Here is a 20,093-nt window from a genome sequence, read left to right on the forward strand (position 1 = left end):
TCTTTATTTGTATATTGCATTCTGTAAATAAATGCATGGAAACATCAAATATTCTCTGAAGATTATAAAAACCAACTACTTGTCTGTTACTTGAAAAAGGAGGAGTTTACTGTTTGGCATGTGCTACATACTGACAGATTTACATTAAGCTATTATTACACCATCGAATCTTATAAAATCAATAAAATTGGCACGACGTCTCCTCATACAAACTAAACACTAAGATTATGAAAAAAAATGTGTATGTGTTTGTGTATGGCAATAAATTCCTCCTGGGAAAGAATAACAGCTGTATGTATAGCTTTTTGTATGTTTATTTAGATCAGTAGTGAAATTTTGTGTCCAGAAAAAATAAATTGGAAAAGAAAAAGAAGGTTGAGTATAATGACCAGATATATGTATCAGTTGTACTGGTTGAAAGATTTTGGAGACAAACTGCCCTCAGAAATGGTCTTAAGAATAAAAAAATCTTGAGAAAGCAGAAAATCATTATCGCTCCTCTCTGTTTCTCTGGTACACATCCTATTTTACAGCCACAAGTGAATCTAGAATCAAATGTAACAATACAGGTACATTTCCTTAAGCAGAATGGATTCAGTTTGTGCAGAAATGTTAAAAGCTATAACTAAGAGCCCCGTTTCAGTATGCTGAAAGGTTACATTCAAAATCCAGGATTCATGGAAAACTGCAGAGCATGAGTAGAGAGCCTCTTGGTGTCCATGTCACACTCAGCACACTATTCTACATGCTGATAACAGCAGTTCAGATTTCTGTCTCCATTATTCACTTTAACATTTTTATCCATGATATATATGCTACAGTTTAATATTTTAAAAGTCTGAAGAGAAAATAGACCAAAATAACAACAAAAGCTTCTGTAACAGCTACAGCATATCTTAAAAAACTTCAATTTAAGAAAAAACCAAAGTAGCACTCAATGATCCAATGTTTTTAATACAAAACATCCAGGAGTTCTGCACAATAAATAGAAATGTAGGAAAACAATATTTCAATGTAGGAAATCAATGCTTTTCTATCTATATCAGAGGTTTTATACACATTTCAACCAGATGCAGTCAAGCAACTGTAGCATTAACCAGATGGAAAATTATAATTTCTCCGGCCCAGTAGTCTGAAGGAAAAGGTAAAGAAGAAGAAAAGCAATCTATGCACAAAAAAGAATCACATCTTCTCTAAAATGTGTATGTTCAGCACCATTGTCTGAAAATATTTGCAAAATAAGTTCAGAACCATACAATGGCTCTTACAACCTCTCTGAACTTACTTCAACTGTTTTTGGAAATGTGAAGGTGTTTTGTAAAATTTAATTAAGCTATTACCTTGTGAGAATCTCACTTTCACACTTTGATGAGTCAAAGAACATTCTAAGGGAATGTCTAAACTCACCACAAATAAGGAACTGAGATGAAAAAACCCCAATTCTCTGCACATTTTGCGAAGATGGACTATTACTTCTTCCTATATTATGCAGAAAAATATATTATTCCAAACAGTGACTGGAGTAGAGCATAATGTAGCACTGTCAGATCACCATTAGCTACGTAGCATAGATACAGTCTTTATGAGAAAATCTTTATTTCAAACAATTTTCTCTTTATGTCTGTGGGATTTTTTCCTCAATTTATTCAGGAAAAAAATAATCACACATTCAGCTGCTCTGCAAGCACAACACATATATGGAAGGAGAAAACCAGATAACCTTGCATGATTTAATCACATAAGCCACTTCATAAATTGATCATGTGAGTTTGACATTTCTCATTAGAGAATATCTAGCTTAGAACAGAAGTAGCTTTTTTTTTGGATGAAAGTTACTAAGAAATGTTTTATTTACAACCACAATTTATATAATCTCACCAAAATAAATCCCAAAGTTAAAATGCTTCAGATGTTTAATGACTGCATTTCTTGAAATTGTGTCTCCAGTTTGAATTTTTGTAAGTCTCTGATGCTGACCAGACTTGGCATGCACACTGTCTACAAAAAAGTAGAGCCTGCCAAGTCTAAGGCAGCAGAGAGCAACACAATTTATATTCCCAATTATTCCAGGAAGAAGACTCATGTAGTAGTAATGCTGGTCTTTCAAATGTTATTTAATTTACCTTCAGATTCTAAGCAGTTGGGAGCTTTGCAATCCTAACAGAGTCAGACACAGTGGTTACAATGTTAAATAGGATAATCAGCTGACAGTCATCAGTCTGACCATGTTAAAATTTTAGTTTAAGTTTAGTATGTTTCTATGGCCCTGAATGCCATGGAATTCCCCATTCCCCCAGCTATACACTTGGATAAATTTTGTAGCTTTCTGACATAATATTAATCTTTGGATGTAGAAGGCATGAAAATGTATAGTTCCAGTTATTTAAGTAAAATTCTTATTTTGAACAAAGCTTCTACATTTTTTACATTTAAAATATATTCTTTTAAGCAATATTACATCTATGTATTTCAACATACAATAAGAAATAAGATATAGACATTTCTTGAAGTAGGCTCAGTGACCAACAGATTTAAAAAATGTTAAAAAGCTGAAATGTTTATTTACATAGTATTTGCACGGGGGAAAAAAACCAAACTAAGAAGTTTTGCTTTAATGACTGGGGAAAGACAGTATAGAACTCAGCCTCTGCAACAGGATTTAATCATTGAGTTTTGACATAAGCTAAGTCTGTGTTTGGCTGGTAAGGGTATATGTAGTTCATGAGCAGGTAAAATGAAAGAACAAACTGCAATTTCTTGAAATTAATTGCCATGGGCAAATGGTCTCTCATTCAGAAACATTCCTGATAGCTGCTCTTTCTTAAGGATTTGAAAAGATCGCAATGATAATATTGATAAAAGGCACACTCTGAAAGGGAAACAATAACCTATTCTACTCACACAAGCCAGTTATTTCCTCAAAGTTTGTGGTGTAATATTTATGTACTCAAAAGCAGATGACAGTGAGGGACTGGCCATTAGGTGTATCCACTCAGCAGTAGTTTAATCATGTAAATATATTAGAATAGCAAAATTTTGGGCAAAGATATTCAGCTTAATGGTCCTAATATCCAACTTGGCCCCGAACATAGGACTTAAAACCAGTATGTGTGATAACAGCAATCTAACTTTTTATCCAAAGCCACTTTCCAGCATAAAGCACAACCATTTACAAAGTGTAAATGTCATAAAAATCACTGGAAGACAGATCATATAGCAGCTACAGAGATACAAAAGCTGCCTTCTCTTACTAAAAACTGCCACATAGTAACCTGTTTTCACTAAAGTCTACTTGACAGGAAATGCAATGGTTAGTTGTGTGTAATCTTCCTAGATTAACAAAATTGAAATGTGCCCCCCACTACTGCCTACATGTGCAAGAAGTTTTTAGAAGAATATAATAAACAATTGGAATCTTGAATGTATTTTTTCTCTGTTACATGCACAAAAAACTTCATATATTTTTCAGAATATTTTCATATGCTAATTGCACAGTTACAATTTGATACTCTAGAATATTCTACAAGTTTGCCTCTGTGACAAAAATATTCAAATACTCAGCAGAAGCAGGATATCAAAAGTGGTTATTTGTGTAAGCACATTATACAAATGTAAATACCACAGTATTTGAGAGAAAGATCTTTTCTACGAGGAAGTTCTGCATGGAATTAGACTGACCAGATAAATAAGGCCCTTACACCTTACTTTGAGAATGGCACATGTCAGAGGAGCAGGCAAGGAAGATTACTGAATGCCATTTGCTGCTTTCATGTTGGAGGGAGAGTTAGACATCTCCTGAGAGATGGTATTTTTAAATTAATTTTTTTTTTAATTAAAGTATTTTTAAATTAATTACATCTTGTAGACTCTGACCATTGCAGTAAGCCAGCCATCTAGAAAGTGAGCTACTGCTTGGAGCAGACAAATGACCTGCAAAATACGCTGGCTGGTTGTTTAAAGACAGAGTCAGGAGAAGGAGCAAAACAGATTTTAGATTTGCAGTGCTCAATTGCCCTAGTTAATGTTGAAAAACCCTTTCAGTTGAAGTACCAACACAAATAATGACAACAGAATAGATGAAACCTTAAAATTTAAACGTTCATTTGTCATGGGATATGTCCCAGTCAAGAGAGTCACAATACGCAGCATCACCATACAATTTCAGAAGGCTTCAACCCATGCAGAGTAACACCAGACCACTTCAGAAAGCTTCAGGTATCTACCCATACAGCGTAACAGCCTGTCACAACAGAGGGCTGCCAGCATCTGCCCTTCTTGTTCTTTAGCCCAACCTTTCATACCCCTGATGTTGATGCATTGCACTGAGTGCCCTCTGTTGCCTTTGGTGGTTGGCAGTGCCCCCTGGGCACTCCATGGCTCATTGCTGTCAGTGCTGCTCACCTGCTCCTCTCAGCTGTGCCCACTGGGATGAGGCTCAGCCCCAGCCCCACTCCCAATTACCACAAACTATATACCTATGTACACTGAAATAGAGATAGCAACTTTGTAAAACTAAAGAGTGTGAATGGTTTCCCCACACACTCTCAGAAGAAGGTAAGGTAATTCAAGCTTGTATTTGATCAGAACAACAGCTAAGACGATGTAAGAAGCAAAAGAATTCAAAAAAAGTTTCCATAGTCACAGAACTAGTTCTCAACAAGGAGTTGTATTACCTTCAGTCATGCTGTGGAGGAATTGTAAGAGAACTACTCATACAACAATACACCTGCTTCAAAGAGATGTATACAAAAATGACAAGTATTCATGCCAAAAGGTTTGGAGCAAAAGATGTGATTGAATGTGTGAAGCTAAATTGAGGCTTAAGGAACCATGTTTGAAGGTCACATTGACATAAGGTTCTGGATATAATACTAAGCAATGACATGTACGTTGAGGAAAGAAAAAAGAAAGATGAACTTTATAGCTGCTTCATAAGATGGTGTTGTTCATGGTTATGAGGCTTCAGATCAGTTTATTTTTTAATTTCATTGAACTACAAATTACGGTTAGTTTTAACCTTATAAATTATCATGCCACTTTCAAACCATAAAGAAGGTATTTACAATTTTCCACATCAGGTGTTATACTGACCCTATTTCTGACAGCCTTTTAATTTCATATTCATCCTAATTCAGTATGTTCATTAATATTACTATGAAATTTAATCTCATTTTCCACATTTACTATAAATGTTAAATAAATGTACATTTTTCCTGTTTTCCCCTTAGAAAGCACTTCCAGCCTGCTTGACACTTTGCCAACATCTTTAGAAGAAAACTGCTGAAAGATCTATAATGTATGTACAGATTTCTGGGAGTGGTGGCAAAGGGAAAAGAATGTTTTTAATGTGACATTTTGCTCAGAAAAACTCTGTCAAGATAATTTAAATGCAGTTTTGATAATACTTATTTGTATTAAGAAAAAGTGTCCAGAAAACAAGGTTGTCAAGGAAAAAAACCCAAATTAAATGTGTGCATTTTATGACAATCCAGGTTAAAGCCAGCAATTATTTATGGAAGAAATGTAAATAAGAACAAATTAAGATAATGTAAGATATAAAAAAATGTTATTTAAATGGCTGTAATAGCATATAAACTTTTATGTAGTTTAAGATTTGCATATGCTCATTCAAGTTCACATGTAATTTTTTTTTTAATTTCAAATTAGAAGTATAACTTCATCTGCAATTTCTTTTAATATTTTTTAAAGCAGCAGAATATTCCAATTAGGTTGTTATATCTTTATAAAATAATTAAAAAGAAAAGATACATAGGTAAATTATGGAAAGAACCTTCCAACAGCCTTCTAATATATAAAATATGATAGATAGAATTCTAGTAGCACCAAACAAGAGGTGACCACAAATATCCAGGGCTTAGTCATTTAGGATTTTATGGATTAAAACTAACTGCATAAGCTCAGCCACAGCCCAAGCAGGAAACAAGTGCAGATGGTGTGCTGCTCAGCCCATAAACCTGTTAGAAAGATGGTATTGCACCAGTGTCTCTTACTCAAGTGAACTATTGGAGAGGGTACGTGATACAACTAGAACTAGAGATGTAAATGTTATTGAATTCCTTCATCCATTGCCAAAAAGGCTTGTTAATAAATTTTCTAATGTTGGTAGAAATTAGGTATCTTATTCTTTTAAGTATTCTAATGATTTGTGACCTTGGAAGAACTTAGACATGTGACAAAAGCAATACTAGGCAGGTGGTGTTATCTCTGTCTGAACAGAAAAATAACAGGCAGTCTCTGACTTTATCTTCTGCATTGTCTGGAAGCTAAAGAGAAGCAATTCTGCTTGAATAATGTTCTGTCAATTACTGCTACAAATCAGCATTCTGGGGTCAAAATTGACAACTTCCAGAAATTAAGGTGGGTAAAAATTATGAGAGAGAGCGAATTAGAGGAACAGAAACACAACCATATATAGAGTCAGATATGGTGACTCATAACTATCTACATTTTTCCAAATTTTTAGTGAATAATGGAATTTCTTAATAGGTAATGGTAAGATGAAGTTATGGTAAAATAATAATATTTGTCTTTTGACAAAATTACTCAGCATGTCTCTAAGCTATGAAAGTTTCAGTGCAACTGGCCACTGAGGTACAAATCCTACAAATAGACATGTACTTGTTTTTGTAGCCCAATTCTAAAACAGAGTGGTAAATGAAATAGAAGTATTTTCAAACAACACTTATTCAAGTGTCTTTTGGAAAAACCTAGGATGTCAACCTAAGAATGTTAAAGTAACTGATAATATTTTAAAAGTACTGTAGTCTAAAAAAGTAATTTGATGGCACGACAGAAGATTTTTTTGAATTGTTTTTAGATTGGGAAGAAGGATATTTCTGCTGTAAAAGCGGCTGAAAACTTTAATTTTCTGTAAAAACAAATTTGATATTCTCATAAAATATAAATCTAGGAACAGTGATATTGATCTAGAAATGAAGAAATGGAAGAAAAAATAATCTTTGTCCCTTGACTAAAGAAACGTGATCATGCTAAGACTGAAATAGGTTTAAATCTAGCATGAGGATAATAAAAAAACTCAGCAAATACTGCATAAAAGACAAAAATTAATGCCCAAATTCACAGGGTCAGGTATACATGACCTCACATATTTAACTATAAGAATGTGCCAAAAATTCCTACATGTTTGTAAATGTTAAAATATATGTATATACAGGTCAAGAGGCAATTAAATAGTGTCCACATTTTTGTGACTACAACTCTTTTGAACATAAATTTTTGAAAAAAGAAAAATTAAAAACATATAGGACCAATACTGTGTGGCACCTTCTTTGACTGCAAGCTGAAGTAAATCCACATGGCAGCTTACAGTATTTAGCCATGACTTTCATTAAGATCAATTACTGTGTAATATCTATGCAAAGCATTTCCCTTATTTATTGTTAGTTTTGTTTTTGCTCATGAAGAAAACTGTTGATTCTCCTTTCTCAATTCTTATTGTTCTTTCACAGCAAGTTTTTAAACACTGACCATACTTTAAATGGTAACACAAAATAATTAATTTTATTTTTTAAGAATTTGCTAGGACAGTTGGACACAATATGGGTTTGGGTCTTTTTTGAAAAAACATTAATCCAAGGTTTCTTGAACTTCATTGTAACTCCCTTCCTTTATGAAGCCATATTTAGTTTACATTTGGGTTTTTTGTGTTTTTTTAAAAAACATTTTTATTAGAAGTATTAGTTGGAAACATCCCTAGGGCAAAAAAGATATTTATTATAACATCCTGCCCACATTATGCAACATAATGACTCACAAATAATTAATGAAAATCACAAAGTTAACTCCATAATGATTTTCAGAACTACATGAAATTTCAGTACCTGCTAGTTAAAGAACTGAGGAGCTATAAAGGTAAACACAAAGCTATAAAATTAACTCCTCAATCCAAATCACTTACACTAATAGTACATGAAAATTTGCTAAGGCTTACTTACCATAACTTGAGTTGAGGAGTGAGAAGATGATCCTAAATTTTGATTGAACTTTCTTCGCATTTTTAAAAGCTGTTTGGACAGATTTCCTTCACATGTAATAATTTTCCATTGTTATACCCAGTGTGCTAAAAGAAAATATGTACAATTAATTGCTGAGGGGTGATAAAGGCAAATCCTGCACCCCTATAGTATGTGGTCAGCTTTACCTTTGCAGTCTCTTACAGCTGTTACAAATTGAAGCAGTTGCCTTTATTTCATCTGCAGAAGCCAAAACCTTTCTTTGCCTGCAGAGCTGATTCAGTAGAGTATAGGCAAAAGTCTGTGGCATTTTGAAAGCTAAATACTATTTCCTATCGATTTCTCATTTCAGCCTGCAGTGTTTTTGAACCTGTCTGTACAGGGCTCAGGAGACTGAAGCAAATTTGTAAAAAGTGAGGCAGCACAGCATCAACTACTCTACATTTGCTTCCTCGGTTCCCTGAGGTGACTCAGGGGGGCAGGTGGCATTTAACTACAGTTACAAAAGTCAAGTAACAAAGAACTGATTGTCTTTTGGGTTATTTCTAGTATTAGATATTCTTAGATGGCAGGCCAAGCTGCCTACAGGCCAAGCCACATCTGCCCAGAGCTGCCTGGCCCCACAGCTGGGGCCGGTAAGCACACAGTCTGTGGTAATTGGGAATGGGACTGGGGCCGAGCCTCATCCCCAATGGACTACAGCTGTGAGCAGCAGGTGAGCAGCATTGACAGCAATGCTCAGGTGCACTTAGCCTCATCCCCAATGGGCTACAGCTGTGTGGGCCAGGTGAGCAGCATTGACAGCAATGAGCCATGGAGTGCTCAGGGGCACTGAGCCTCATCCCAATGGGCTACAGCTGTGTGGGCCAGGTGAACAGTATGGAAGGTAATGGGTCATGGAGTGCTGAGGTGCACTGACCAATCACAAAGGGAACAGAGAGCACACAGGTGCAATGCATAAGCTATGAGGGGTATAAAAGGTTGGGCTAAAGAACAAGAAAGGTAGATGGTTGTAGACTTCTGAAGTGGTGTGATGTTATTGCTGTATGGGCAGAGGCCTGAAACCTTTTGGTGTTTTATGGTGTTGCTCTGTATGGGTGAGCACTTAAAGCTTTCTGGTGTTGTATGGCAACACTTTATCCATCATAGCCTTATCAACTGTGCGATGTGCTGTGCCAGGGTTCCCCTGCAGAACCGCACCCCAGGACAGTGGTACTGGGAGTAGCAGGATTTCTCCTGGCAATTGCGATTAACTAGGCCAAGACCAACACTGTAATAACACAGAGATGTGGCAGACCCATATTCATGCATATTCTCAAGCATTTTTCTGGGGCCCTGTTGGGACCCGTCTGTGGTGAGGGCAGTCACTCCTGGCAGCCTTGGCTCTGCTGGGCAATCTGTGCCTCCCAAGTGCTCCTGGTGCCGGGGCAGCCATGAGGGAGCAGGGCTCCAGGCCTGCATCCTCCCTGCCACCATGTCCGGGAAAGGGCCATGCTCCTGCTCCAAGCCTGGCCTGTGAGCCTTACTGCTTGGTGGATGGAGTAGAGGTGACTGCTGCATGCTTGATTTGGGAACAGAGATGATTCTGCTTTCCTGCAGGAAAGGGGAGGACAGGATGTCGCAAGTCTTATCGCTTTTCAGTTAACAGGACTGCCAGGGTCCCCTCTGCATGACCACTGCAAAACCAGTTAGGATGGCTTGTGATGCAGCACAGGATCCACTGAAGGTGAGAGGGGCGTAACAAAAACAATCCATGGTCAGATTAAGGTACACTGAACCAAAGTAATTTATTGGACTTGGTAGAATAGTGCACTAATTAAAACAGCATTGAACAACATATGCTTCCCCTATTTTTTAATTTTACTTCTTTAATAAAGGAGTTAATGCAATGTTTGAATGGTTTTCTTTGTTAAAGCTGGTTAAAGCCCTCTAACAGTCTGAGTGATCACAATTTTCTCTATCTGGGCTAATATATATTCTTACTTTAGCTTGGGCTTCTAGGCCTGCTTTATCTAGAGAGCAATATCTCTTTGTAATTGATCAAAGTAAATATATTCCTTTTCTTGTATCCACTAGATGAAGGCAAATAATCAAACTACATATTTCAAGAAGCGCTCTTGAACCTTAATTATTGCAAGGTAGATTATGAAAGCAGACCTTTTTTTGCGTTTTTATTGGGTTTTTTTCCAGGTTTAGGCTCCTTTATCTTGGGAATATTTGGAAGAGCTAGTCCCATAATTGGTTTCTACATTTTCCCAAGAGATCATAGCTAGTATTTTGAAAGTCTTGTTACAGAAGTTAATTAAAGCATCTCCAGCACATTTTCGTTTGCTGTAACACAAGCATGATTAGTACAGTCACAACGTCTATGCTCAAGTTGAGAAAAAGCATTTAACAAGATATTACAAAAATCTTACATTTTAAATTGCCTATTTAAAGCTGTATAAAATTGACAACAAAACTTAAAAGTAAAACCAAGTAAGCAAAGATGTGAATAAATAGGAATATGCATAAAACTAAAAGTGAGAATGGCTACGTTTTCTTAAGCCCCCAGCAATGCGTATCAATAAGTCAGTTCTACACCAAGGAGCACACAGTACAGCACAAGTCATTTTATGGGAAAAAATTTTAGGCTTCTTGGTTTTTAGTCATTGAGAAGTGAGGGAAAATAGGTGGTTTAAAAAAATTAGTGTCTGAAAATAGAAGTTTGAATTCCTTATTGAATGAAATACAAATTCTGTTCAGTTTTTACTTTTTTAACATATTTTTCTTATTAGTTATGCCAAATTAATTGTTTTTAAAATGTTATTTTCTACAATTGATTTGTAGTTACTACATTCAACTGTTTCAATACAATGGGATTTTAAAATCCCATATTTTTAGTTTTGCAGAAAGTGGAAGATTTTGTAAGACTATTATAGCAGATTTGCTCTTTTCTTACTAATTTTTTCTGAAGTATTCACAAATGGGCGATGCCAGAAATGGGCTGAAATGTCACTTTACTTTGACTTAGCCGTCCTTATGTAACTTTCTAATTATATTTGTAAGTTTAATATAAGTGTTTATGTAAATTTTGAATTAATATGGCTGCACAATTTAAATTATGTCTAACCCAAAGTGATGAGATGAAGATCATTATGGTTTGAATAGGTATGGCTGTGTACTTGGTATGCCTAGAAATGGTGACCTGTTTATGTGATACACAGTATAATTATCACATTTGTAATAAAGTAGAGTAAGTTCATGGACATTTTTCTCTGTAAGACTGCAGTCTCAGCATGATATGTAGAGCAATTTTAATTGTGTAGTAATATTTAGAATGGAGTTTAATGTAGAGTGTAGTCAAAGTCAGTTTTGACTACTCTTTTATCTGCTGGAGAAGCAGTACAGTGAAGCCCAGTCCAGGAGGTTCGTGAAAAGCACCGATGGCAACTTGCTGCCACAGGTAGTGGAGATTCCCACAAGGGAGGGTGTGCTGCTTGACCTTATGCTAACAACCAGAGGAGGTGAAGGACAGTCTCGGCCATGAGACTGTGGAGTTCAGTATTGGGTGAGGATGAAGCAGGACCAGTAAGGTTGTAACCACAGATTTTAGGATAGTTGAATTTAGTGCCTCTTCGGGGATCTTGCTGGGAGAATCCTGTGACTACAGGCTCTGCAGGAAAGAGAGGTCCAAGGGAGTGGTTGATATTTGAGGATCACTCCTTCCAGGCTCAAGAATTATGCATCCCAATGGGCATGAAATTGGGCAAAGGGGGCAAAAGACCTGTGTGGATAAATAAGGAATGTAGTCCAGACATTTCTCAAGTGTAAGTGAGAAATACATAAGAGAGGGGAAGCAAGGTCAGGCCACTTGGAATGAATGTAGATAGATTGTTAGAGTAAACAAAAATGACAAAGACATTCCCATCTGGAATTAAATCTGGTCAAGGATGTTGAGGACAAGAAGAAACATATAAGTAGCAACAGGAAAACTAAGTGTAATATGGAGGATGCTGGTAACTGAACACAGAGCAGGCAGAGTTACCGAATGCCTTCTTTGCATTGGTCTTTACAAACAAGACCAACCCTCAGGAATCTCTCACCCAGGAGAGCAGAGTAAAGGAATGCTGGAAGGAAGATTCCTTTGGCCAAGAAAGATTGGGTTAGAGAACATCTAGACAAAATTGAGGTCCACAAGTCCTGATGGCTGTATCCACAAATGCTGAGGGAGCTGGCAGATGAAATACCTAGGCTGCTTATGATCATCTTTGAAAAGTTGTATTGATTAGCAGTGGTTCCTAAGGATTGTAAGAAAGCAAATTTCACTCCAGCCTTCAGAAAGGCGAGAAAGAGGACCCAGGGAATCGTTGGAGAGTCAGCCTCACACCAGTCCCTGGAAGATGATGGAGCACCTCATTCTGCAGGCCATCTTTATCCACAAGGATGACAAATAGGTGATCAGAAGTATTCAGCATGGATTCACTACAGGTTCATGCTTGTCCAGCCTGACTGCTTCTATGATGAAACAACTGTCTGGGTAAATGAGGGAAGAGCAGTGGATGTTGTCTACCTTGACTTCAGCAAGACTTTTTTGTAGGGGGATAGAATATAAGAAAATAAAGATAGTGTAGAAAGTAATCTTACCCCTAAGGAGTTGCAGCTGGGCCAATTATCAAAGATTAGGACCAGGCCTGACTTTAACAGGCCACAGCTGTAACCAGTAAGATGAGTGCTGTAAAAGAATGGGGTGGCTGATTGAGAAGGGAACTGGAGTCAGTTGGCTGCTTTGTGAAGATGAAAGAGTCGGTGCTCTGAGGAGAAGCCTATGAGAAAACACCAAGGAGGTATGAAACTTTTGAGATAAGGAGACAACAGTACGGAACCCCTGCAATAAGATGACAACAACTTTTGACATTGTTCTCATGGTGTCCTCATAGGTGAACTCTGGAAGTGTGGACTGGACAAGTGGACAGTGAGGTGGATTGAGAACTGGCCAAACAGCAGATCCCAGACTGTTGTGATCAGTGAGTGGCACAGGGTCTTATTGTGAGCTTGTAACTAGTGGTGTTCCCCAAGGTTCACTTTTGTGAATTCTTTACCTGAATTCATTGATTGCTTGGATGAAGGGCAGATGCATCCTCAGCAAGTCCACTGACCACACAAAGCTGGGAGGAGTGACTGATACCCCGGAGGGCTGTGCAGGTGATCAAGCACTGGAACACGTTGCCCAGACAGGTTGTGAAGTCTCCCTCACTGGAGATATTCAAGAACTGTCAGGACACAATCCTGTGCCATGTGCTTTGGGATGACCTTGCTTGAGCAGCGAAATTGGTCCACCGGGGACAAATGTACTGCATAATCTGGAGTAAAATTGGAAATAAGGCTCCCAATGTCTTAGGCTAAAGTAATGGCCACTGTTACGTTTACCTGGTGGCAGAATCTTTTTTAAACTTTACCACCAGATGGCAATCTAACATAAAAGTTTGATCATTGGTGAATGGGGTTTTGAGTCTCTGGTTTGAGATACTGTTCTTTCCTCATTTTTCTTTAGGTAGTGCTGAATTTGCTTAAAAAGCCACTGAATGAGGCCTTACAAGCAACATTGATACTGTGCTATGAATTCTGAAACATTACATAGTATACTTTACACTTTCATAAAAAAGTGGCATCAGAGGTTTACTTAGTTTTTAAAATTTGAGGAAAACGTTGACCATGATGTTACATTTTCCACATGAAAATTAAATGCAATTCCTCCAGATTAAATTAAAAAGAAACCTCCTCCACCCCCAATCCCTGCCAAAAAAACCCCAACCCAGAATACTCCAAGTAACAAGACAAAATGACAACAAAAGCGCCCTGGATAGTCACAGAAGTAGTTTTCTCTTTGGCACATGAAATGTTCACCTGTTAAACATGCCTAACATTAGTGAACTGAACAAGGAGCTGACTGCTGAAGATAGTCAGCATAATGAATTTGAATACTTTAGTGATGTTTTTGTAAAGAAAACAATTTTTCTACTATTAATGACATTTTAAAACCTGTATTTGTGTGTTGGTTTTTTTTTTTTGGAACTTGAGGCACATAAAGAATGCAGAGATATGACAGTCTTTTAAGAAGCACCTAACTTTTACCACTACAGCCTGTAATTATCAGTGGAAAATTTAGTTTAGATTCCTCACTCAACTGACTTTTTGGTAACTGATATTACCTTTACTTTTTAAAATGTCAATGTGCATGCATTACCATTGCAGGTTTTGCAGATATCTTCTACTTGGTATTTGAGTCATTTTTGATTGGGTGTATTAAGTCAATCTTCACAAAGGTAAAATACACAAACAAAAGTTGTTTACAGATTGTTCAGATAATAATTAATTACAGAGAGATTTTTTTAAATTTTGTTTTGTAATATCCATCTTGCTATTTTATTGTCAGGCTACTGCTACTATTAAAATTCTATCCTACAATCAAGGACAAGTGAAGAGTCAGCCTGAATCCCACGGTGAAAGGGGTGAGTTTATGTTGTAGGATAACCAGGCTGCATGTTTGTAATGAAAACTGAAAGGAAGTTTTCCTTAAATTTGGTTCGTGGACATGTCCTTCCGATAGCTTTAAAGTACCATGAGCTCTTTCCAGAGCGTGTTTAGGAGGAAAAGTGCTAAATTGCAGATTGAGGATTGATAGGGATGAATAGAGTATCATAAACCACATAAGTGATCACAATTCAGATTGTTGGACCTGTGTAGCTTTCCAGGTGTACTTTCAACCTGTAAAGTGGAATGCTGCACTTTACAGTCATATCCAGTAAAGCAGAGTGACTCTATATACATATAAATAGATATACACACACATCTACACATAGATATATATATATATATACATATATACCCTGTGTGCAATATGTGGTCATTACAGCCAAATCTCAGTCTTGTAGCAATGGGGAAGTCCTAGACAGAAAATATGTCTTGAGAAGATGTGGATCTCATTATGCTGTAGTAGGTGAATAATTTTCTTCTTAAACATATAGCACAAAAAAGATATCTAGGGAGCAGAAGTGCTATGCAATGGTTTTGCATTACAGCTGGCAATTTTAAAAAGAGGAAATCTAAGAAAAATATTTTGTTTATAATGGCAGGGTATTGTTTCCCAAAACAATGCATGGGATGCTTTGTAAAGATGATTATCAAACTATAGAGGAACTTACAAAAACCCAAACCTACTGGTTTGACATGAATCAGAATTTTCCCAATATTTCATTCTTCATATGCTTTATCTATTGTTTAAAGAAATTCAAAGAACTATCCTAGCATGTTGATGTCTGCTTAAATGAAAAAAAAAAAAAAGTTGATACCCTATCTGCCTTATTAGGAGTTGCAGAAATAGATATTCATAGCTATGTATATTAACTGATATAAACATATTATTTTACTCTATATTTTTTTCATTTCATAGGAAGCATTTTAATGGAATACTTCAACATATGAGGAAAACAGTTGAAAAGTTATATATTTTCTCCCTTTTCATTTGATTCAGGTGGATTAATCTCAGCTTTGCATGTTCAGAAGTTACTATCTGGAAATCTTATATGACTGAGATAAAATTTGGCCAGCACATGTACTTAATGATATTGATTTCTATTTGTGATGAAAATTCAGCACTTGTGCTTATTTTCCTAGGTTTTTGGTTATTTCTTGCTAATAATCTTTCGAAGTAAAGTAGTATGCTTGAAAGGTTGTTTCATTTAAGATGATACAGAAAGTGTCCTTACATGTGTATTGCATTTTGCCATGCCATATCAAATCCATTGTGTATAGAATGGAATAATAGAATGGTTTGGGTTGGAAAGGTCCTTAAAAATCGTCTAGTTCCAAAACTTCACTTACTCTGGTCAAGGAAACCTTCTGCTAGAATGTAAATTAGGAAATAATATAAATGTGTGGGTAAGCATGTGTCATAGTAGGCCTCACTGTCTACTCTTTTTAGTAAAATCACAGAGTGGCATGCTTTGTTTTTGGGCAAATTTTTCCCATTTCTCAGATTTTTTTGAGGTTTTTTTCTGGAATAACAGTATTCCATAGGGAAGACCTATTATGGTATGCTCTTTTTATTGATGAGGAATGAGATAAATTGTTGATCCAGATATGGCTGGAGTTAAATTAAACACTACAGAAAAACCCCAGACACAAAAATGGATGTTCAAATGCCAGCCATATCAGTTTTCTGGCACCTCAGAGAAATATTTTTCTGCCACATTGCCTTTGCCTTGCACAGCAACCAACAAAAACTGCAGGGTAGGGAAAAGGAAGTGGATGGACTGGCAGGAAGAGCCAGTATGACTATACCCACTAAAGGCTTCTGAGTTGCTTTTGACCTGAAATTGTCTCTTGCTGAGTAATGTGTTTGGCATTATTTTTTGGACGGATTTTCTCAGGGTAATAAGACAGAGTGAAATAAAACATTTTTCAAAGAATTCTGCCCATCAAGGAGAGAAAATCTTGGGCATCTCATTTTCTGGCTTGTGACTATGGTTATTTTAATTAGTGCAAAATGAGAATAGTATTTTTTTGGGGGTGGAAGGGCAGTGTGCATTGGGTTCCACATCCAGAGGACAGTTGTCCATAAATTATTAGCTTGTGGGCACAGAGTATGCAGTTTCAGTTTTCAGTGTGCTACACTCATCCTTGTGACCTCAGGAAAGATATTGCTTCCTTTTTGTACCTATGTTTTCCTTTGTATACCATAAATATGTTCTTATTGAGAAAAAGTATACCTATGGTAGTCTGTGAAAGAATATGTCAAGTTAAACAGGGACTGCACAAAGTTTGAGTAATTCTTCTCAGGGGCTGAATGTAGGGGTAAGCTGTGGTTGCAATCTTATCACAAGATTCAAGATCACACAGTGAATTGGCTGGCAAGAGCCTCCTCGGCAGTTTCTTCTGTTTCCTTGTCTTTTTTTTTCCTCCCTTCATTTAATTAAATTTTGTTCTAGTGTTGATCTATTTTCTTCCCTTCATTATTTGCTCTTATTCAAGTGATAAATAGCAATTTTCATTAATTACAAATTTCTTCATTGTTGAACTAGAATTTAGTTATTTTAAGTTTTATTTTGACATAAATGTGTTCTGTGGATTCTGAAGTAAATATGCATAATCTTCTATAAATACTCAGGTGTAGTTCTAAAAAGATACAGATAAAGCCCTTGAAGTCCCTAGGATAGAGTATAAATACCACGTAAAGGGATAGCACAAATAACTACACATAGTTGGTTCAGATCATAAAGTCATCTTGGAAATCAGATTTGCAGCTGCTTATGCAGAGAAGCAAGAAATGGAAATTATTGTAAGCAAGCTGAAAATACCTGCTGTCAAAATCCGCTTGTCCTGTGATCATCAGGATTACATCCTTCTGCTGCATAATCAGTAGGTTCAAAATTGCTGAATTTGATACATTTCAGTGCAAAATTTGCTATCCTGATCTGTGAAAATGGAAGCTCGAGCCCTGCTTTTATTAACACTTCACCATTTCTGTTGTTCTGCCCAGACAGTATCTGGAGGGGAAAAAATCAACACCTAGTGATGCATATAACGCTTCCTGCAATACCTTAACAGTAGGGGGGTTTGCCTCCAGGGTAGAGAGAAAAGGGAGAGAATTGCTTGCTATGAGCTGGAAAAGCAGCAGCGTAGTTGGCTCTGGCAGTGAGGGGGTTGACTGACAGTCTGCAGTGCAGTGGAGTTAGCTGAGCTCCCTATATGGCTGTGGATTAGCTATATGCTAATACTGATAGGAGAGGAGCAGCACAGAGCGCAGTGAGCTGACGGTGGAGGCGATCAGCCTCAGCAGAGCTGACTCCTCAAGAGCCATGGCTGAAGGGGGTGAAGGAGGGGAAGATGAAATACAGTTCCTTCGAACTGTAAGTATCTGCTTTTTTTAGGTCATGTAGTACATGATTTTGTGTCTCACGTCTATTTGTTTTCTGTTGTATCAAAAATAAAGTGTTATTTCTGTGCTGGGCTTTGCCAAATGGCAGAATTGATTTAGTCAGTGGATAAAATAAAGCAAGAATAAGAGCTCTAATAGCATCATGCAGTCTCGATGTGTTCTTCCCTGAATCTGCTCGATAGCCAGTTTGGTATAAGGAGACCTATTTCCGCTGTAATCCCCTGTGTTTGAAGCGTCCCCGTCAACTTTGTACTTGGGTTTCTAAATGTAGCATGCCAAATATGTGACCTCTGAAACTTCTGTCTGGGTTAGATTTCACTGACATTAACAGAAGCTTTGCAAATAGGAGTGCCTTAAAATGATGAATAAACCAAGCAAGCCCCTGATGACCTCTTCTCATAAACATGCACATAGAAGCACACTTGTGTGTAGGGAATACCAACAGATGTTGAAGTCAGGGCTCTGCAAATATTTGGGGTCTTTTGTCTACTTAAATTCTACTTAAATGAAGCTTATCTTTAAAGGACATAAGCATTTCTTTGGGAAGGGGTGTTAATTAGTGAAATACCCTCCACTTGGTGCAATTTTCTATAAAGAGCCCTCACACCATTCTTTCCTAAAGCTTTACACAAATCTAGTATGACAACTAATTTAGACTTTTAAGCAAGTAGTGTACGTGCATTAATTTTTGGGAAGAGGATAACATCCTTTTCATGTCTCACCTTTTGTCTCCTTATATTCACCCTGCATGACTAAGAGTGTGTTGTTGTGTAACTAGCGTGGAAAAACTGCTTTTTAGATGTGTGTATTTCTTCCCTTTCCATGCTATCTTTACTTTGCATTTATCACAAATAATGTTCTAGAAACAAGCTCCTCTAGAGCTCATTCAACTTTGAAAGGATAAGTCACTAAAATAAAAAATTGCTAAGTTCCCTATGTAAGAAATTACAAGATTGATTTTTGAGAAGCTGGGGTAAATTATTTATGGGAAATAAAGGTTGGAGTGAGGTGATGGCTGCTGCTGTGAGTTGTTTAGGTGTGATGAAGTGTCATTAGTACTTTTAAGCCTCAGAGAATTTCATGGGGAGGGGGGGCAGGAGGGGATGGATAATGACAATGAAAAATCTTTTCCAACACACTTCCACTACACTTTTTAAAGGTCCATATTTTAGCAGATTACTCCAGCCTCTAATCTGAGACTGGAGTGTTAAATGTGTATCCTTCATCCTCTCACTTCTAGGATGCTGCCTTGACAGAGCAGCCATCCTCAGGGATGGAGTGAGAAGCTTTGCCCTTTCATAGGTGTAGCCTGTGTGTGCTACATGAGATGGCAATTTCTGCTGCTGTGATACATTCCATGCTAGAGTAACTCTGTTGCACTTCTTCCAATGGTTAAAATTGAGTTCTCAATAGCGGTGTGGGCCGAAACTGTAAACAGCAAAAGGGAGACCATGTAGAAGCGTTCCTTCCACACAGTGCAAGGAAATCTTCTACAGGGGAGAGAATGAACTAGATTTTTCTCTTGGAAGTTCTAGCTACTTCTTGCTCTAAAAATCATATCAGCTACTGCTGTCTCCTCTACATGATAAATCTTCCTTCATTGTGGGCAAGGGATGTATTGTTTGTTTCTTAGTATACTGAGAAAGGAAACATTTATTAGATACCGAGTGCTACAGTGAGATATACCTTCAGTACTGATTTCTTACAGCTTTTATTTCTGCATAAGCAGTGTTTGTGTTTGCAAACATATAGTACAGTAGTCCTTAAGAAGTCTTGCAGAGAAATTGTTAATCAATTAGAATCTTCTCTGAATCAAAATATTTTCTAGGTTTTTGGATTGCTGCTGAATGTTTCCAAGGCTTATGCAGCTGAATTTTCCTTTGAAAATGTTGATATCCGTATTTTTATTTTTGAGTCGTTAGATGGAAGTTATCTAGGATATTTTGGGGTCTTGGGGATAGCTCTTTCTTGTTTAGGTATAAAATAAGATTATATGTCTTTTGATTCAAGGTTATCATATAGCATTTTTTTGAGAAAGGAGAACCAACTCTTAAAAATCTGCTTAAATTATTTTTTGCTATCTTAAAGAGAAATGTCCTTTTGTCCTCAATTTTTTGCTGGTTATGACTTTTTTTTGTCTTCCAGATCTAAGTAGTCGTTTAGTTTTGTGTCTCACTTTT

The 20,093-nt window shown here is 36.9% G+C and overlaps 1 protein-coding gene across 10 annotated transcripts in view; it reads left to right on the forward strand.

Moving 5' to 3' along the window:
- The first annotated feature begins 17,679 nt into the window (after positions 1 to 17,679).
- The window catches only part of RYR3 (ryanodine receptor 3), a 197,045-nt gene continuing 194,631 nt past the window's right edge, over positions 17,680 to 20,093 (forward strand). For all 10 annotated transcript variants that reach the window (XM_063160504.1, XM_063160506.1, XM_063160508.1 and 7 more), the window contains exon 1: positions 17,680 to 17,884. In XM_063160504.1, coding sequence (XP_063016574.1) covers positions 17,834 to 17,884 — 51 coding nt within the window. In that variant the 5' untranslated portion in view covers positions 17,680 to 17,833. The remainder of the gene's footprint in view (positions 17,885 to 20,093) is intronic.

Source organism: Melospiza melodia, chromosome 6 (assembly GCF_035770615.1).
Source record: "Melospiza melodia melodia isolate bMelMel2 chromosome 6, bMelMel2.pri, whole genome shotgun sequence".
Taxonomy (NCBI): Eukaryota; Metazoa; Chordata; class Aves; order Passeriformes; family Passerellidae; genus Melospiza; species Melospiza melodia.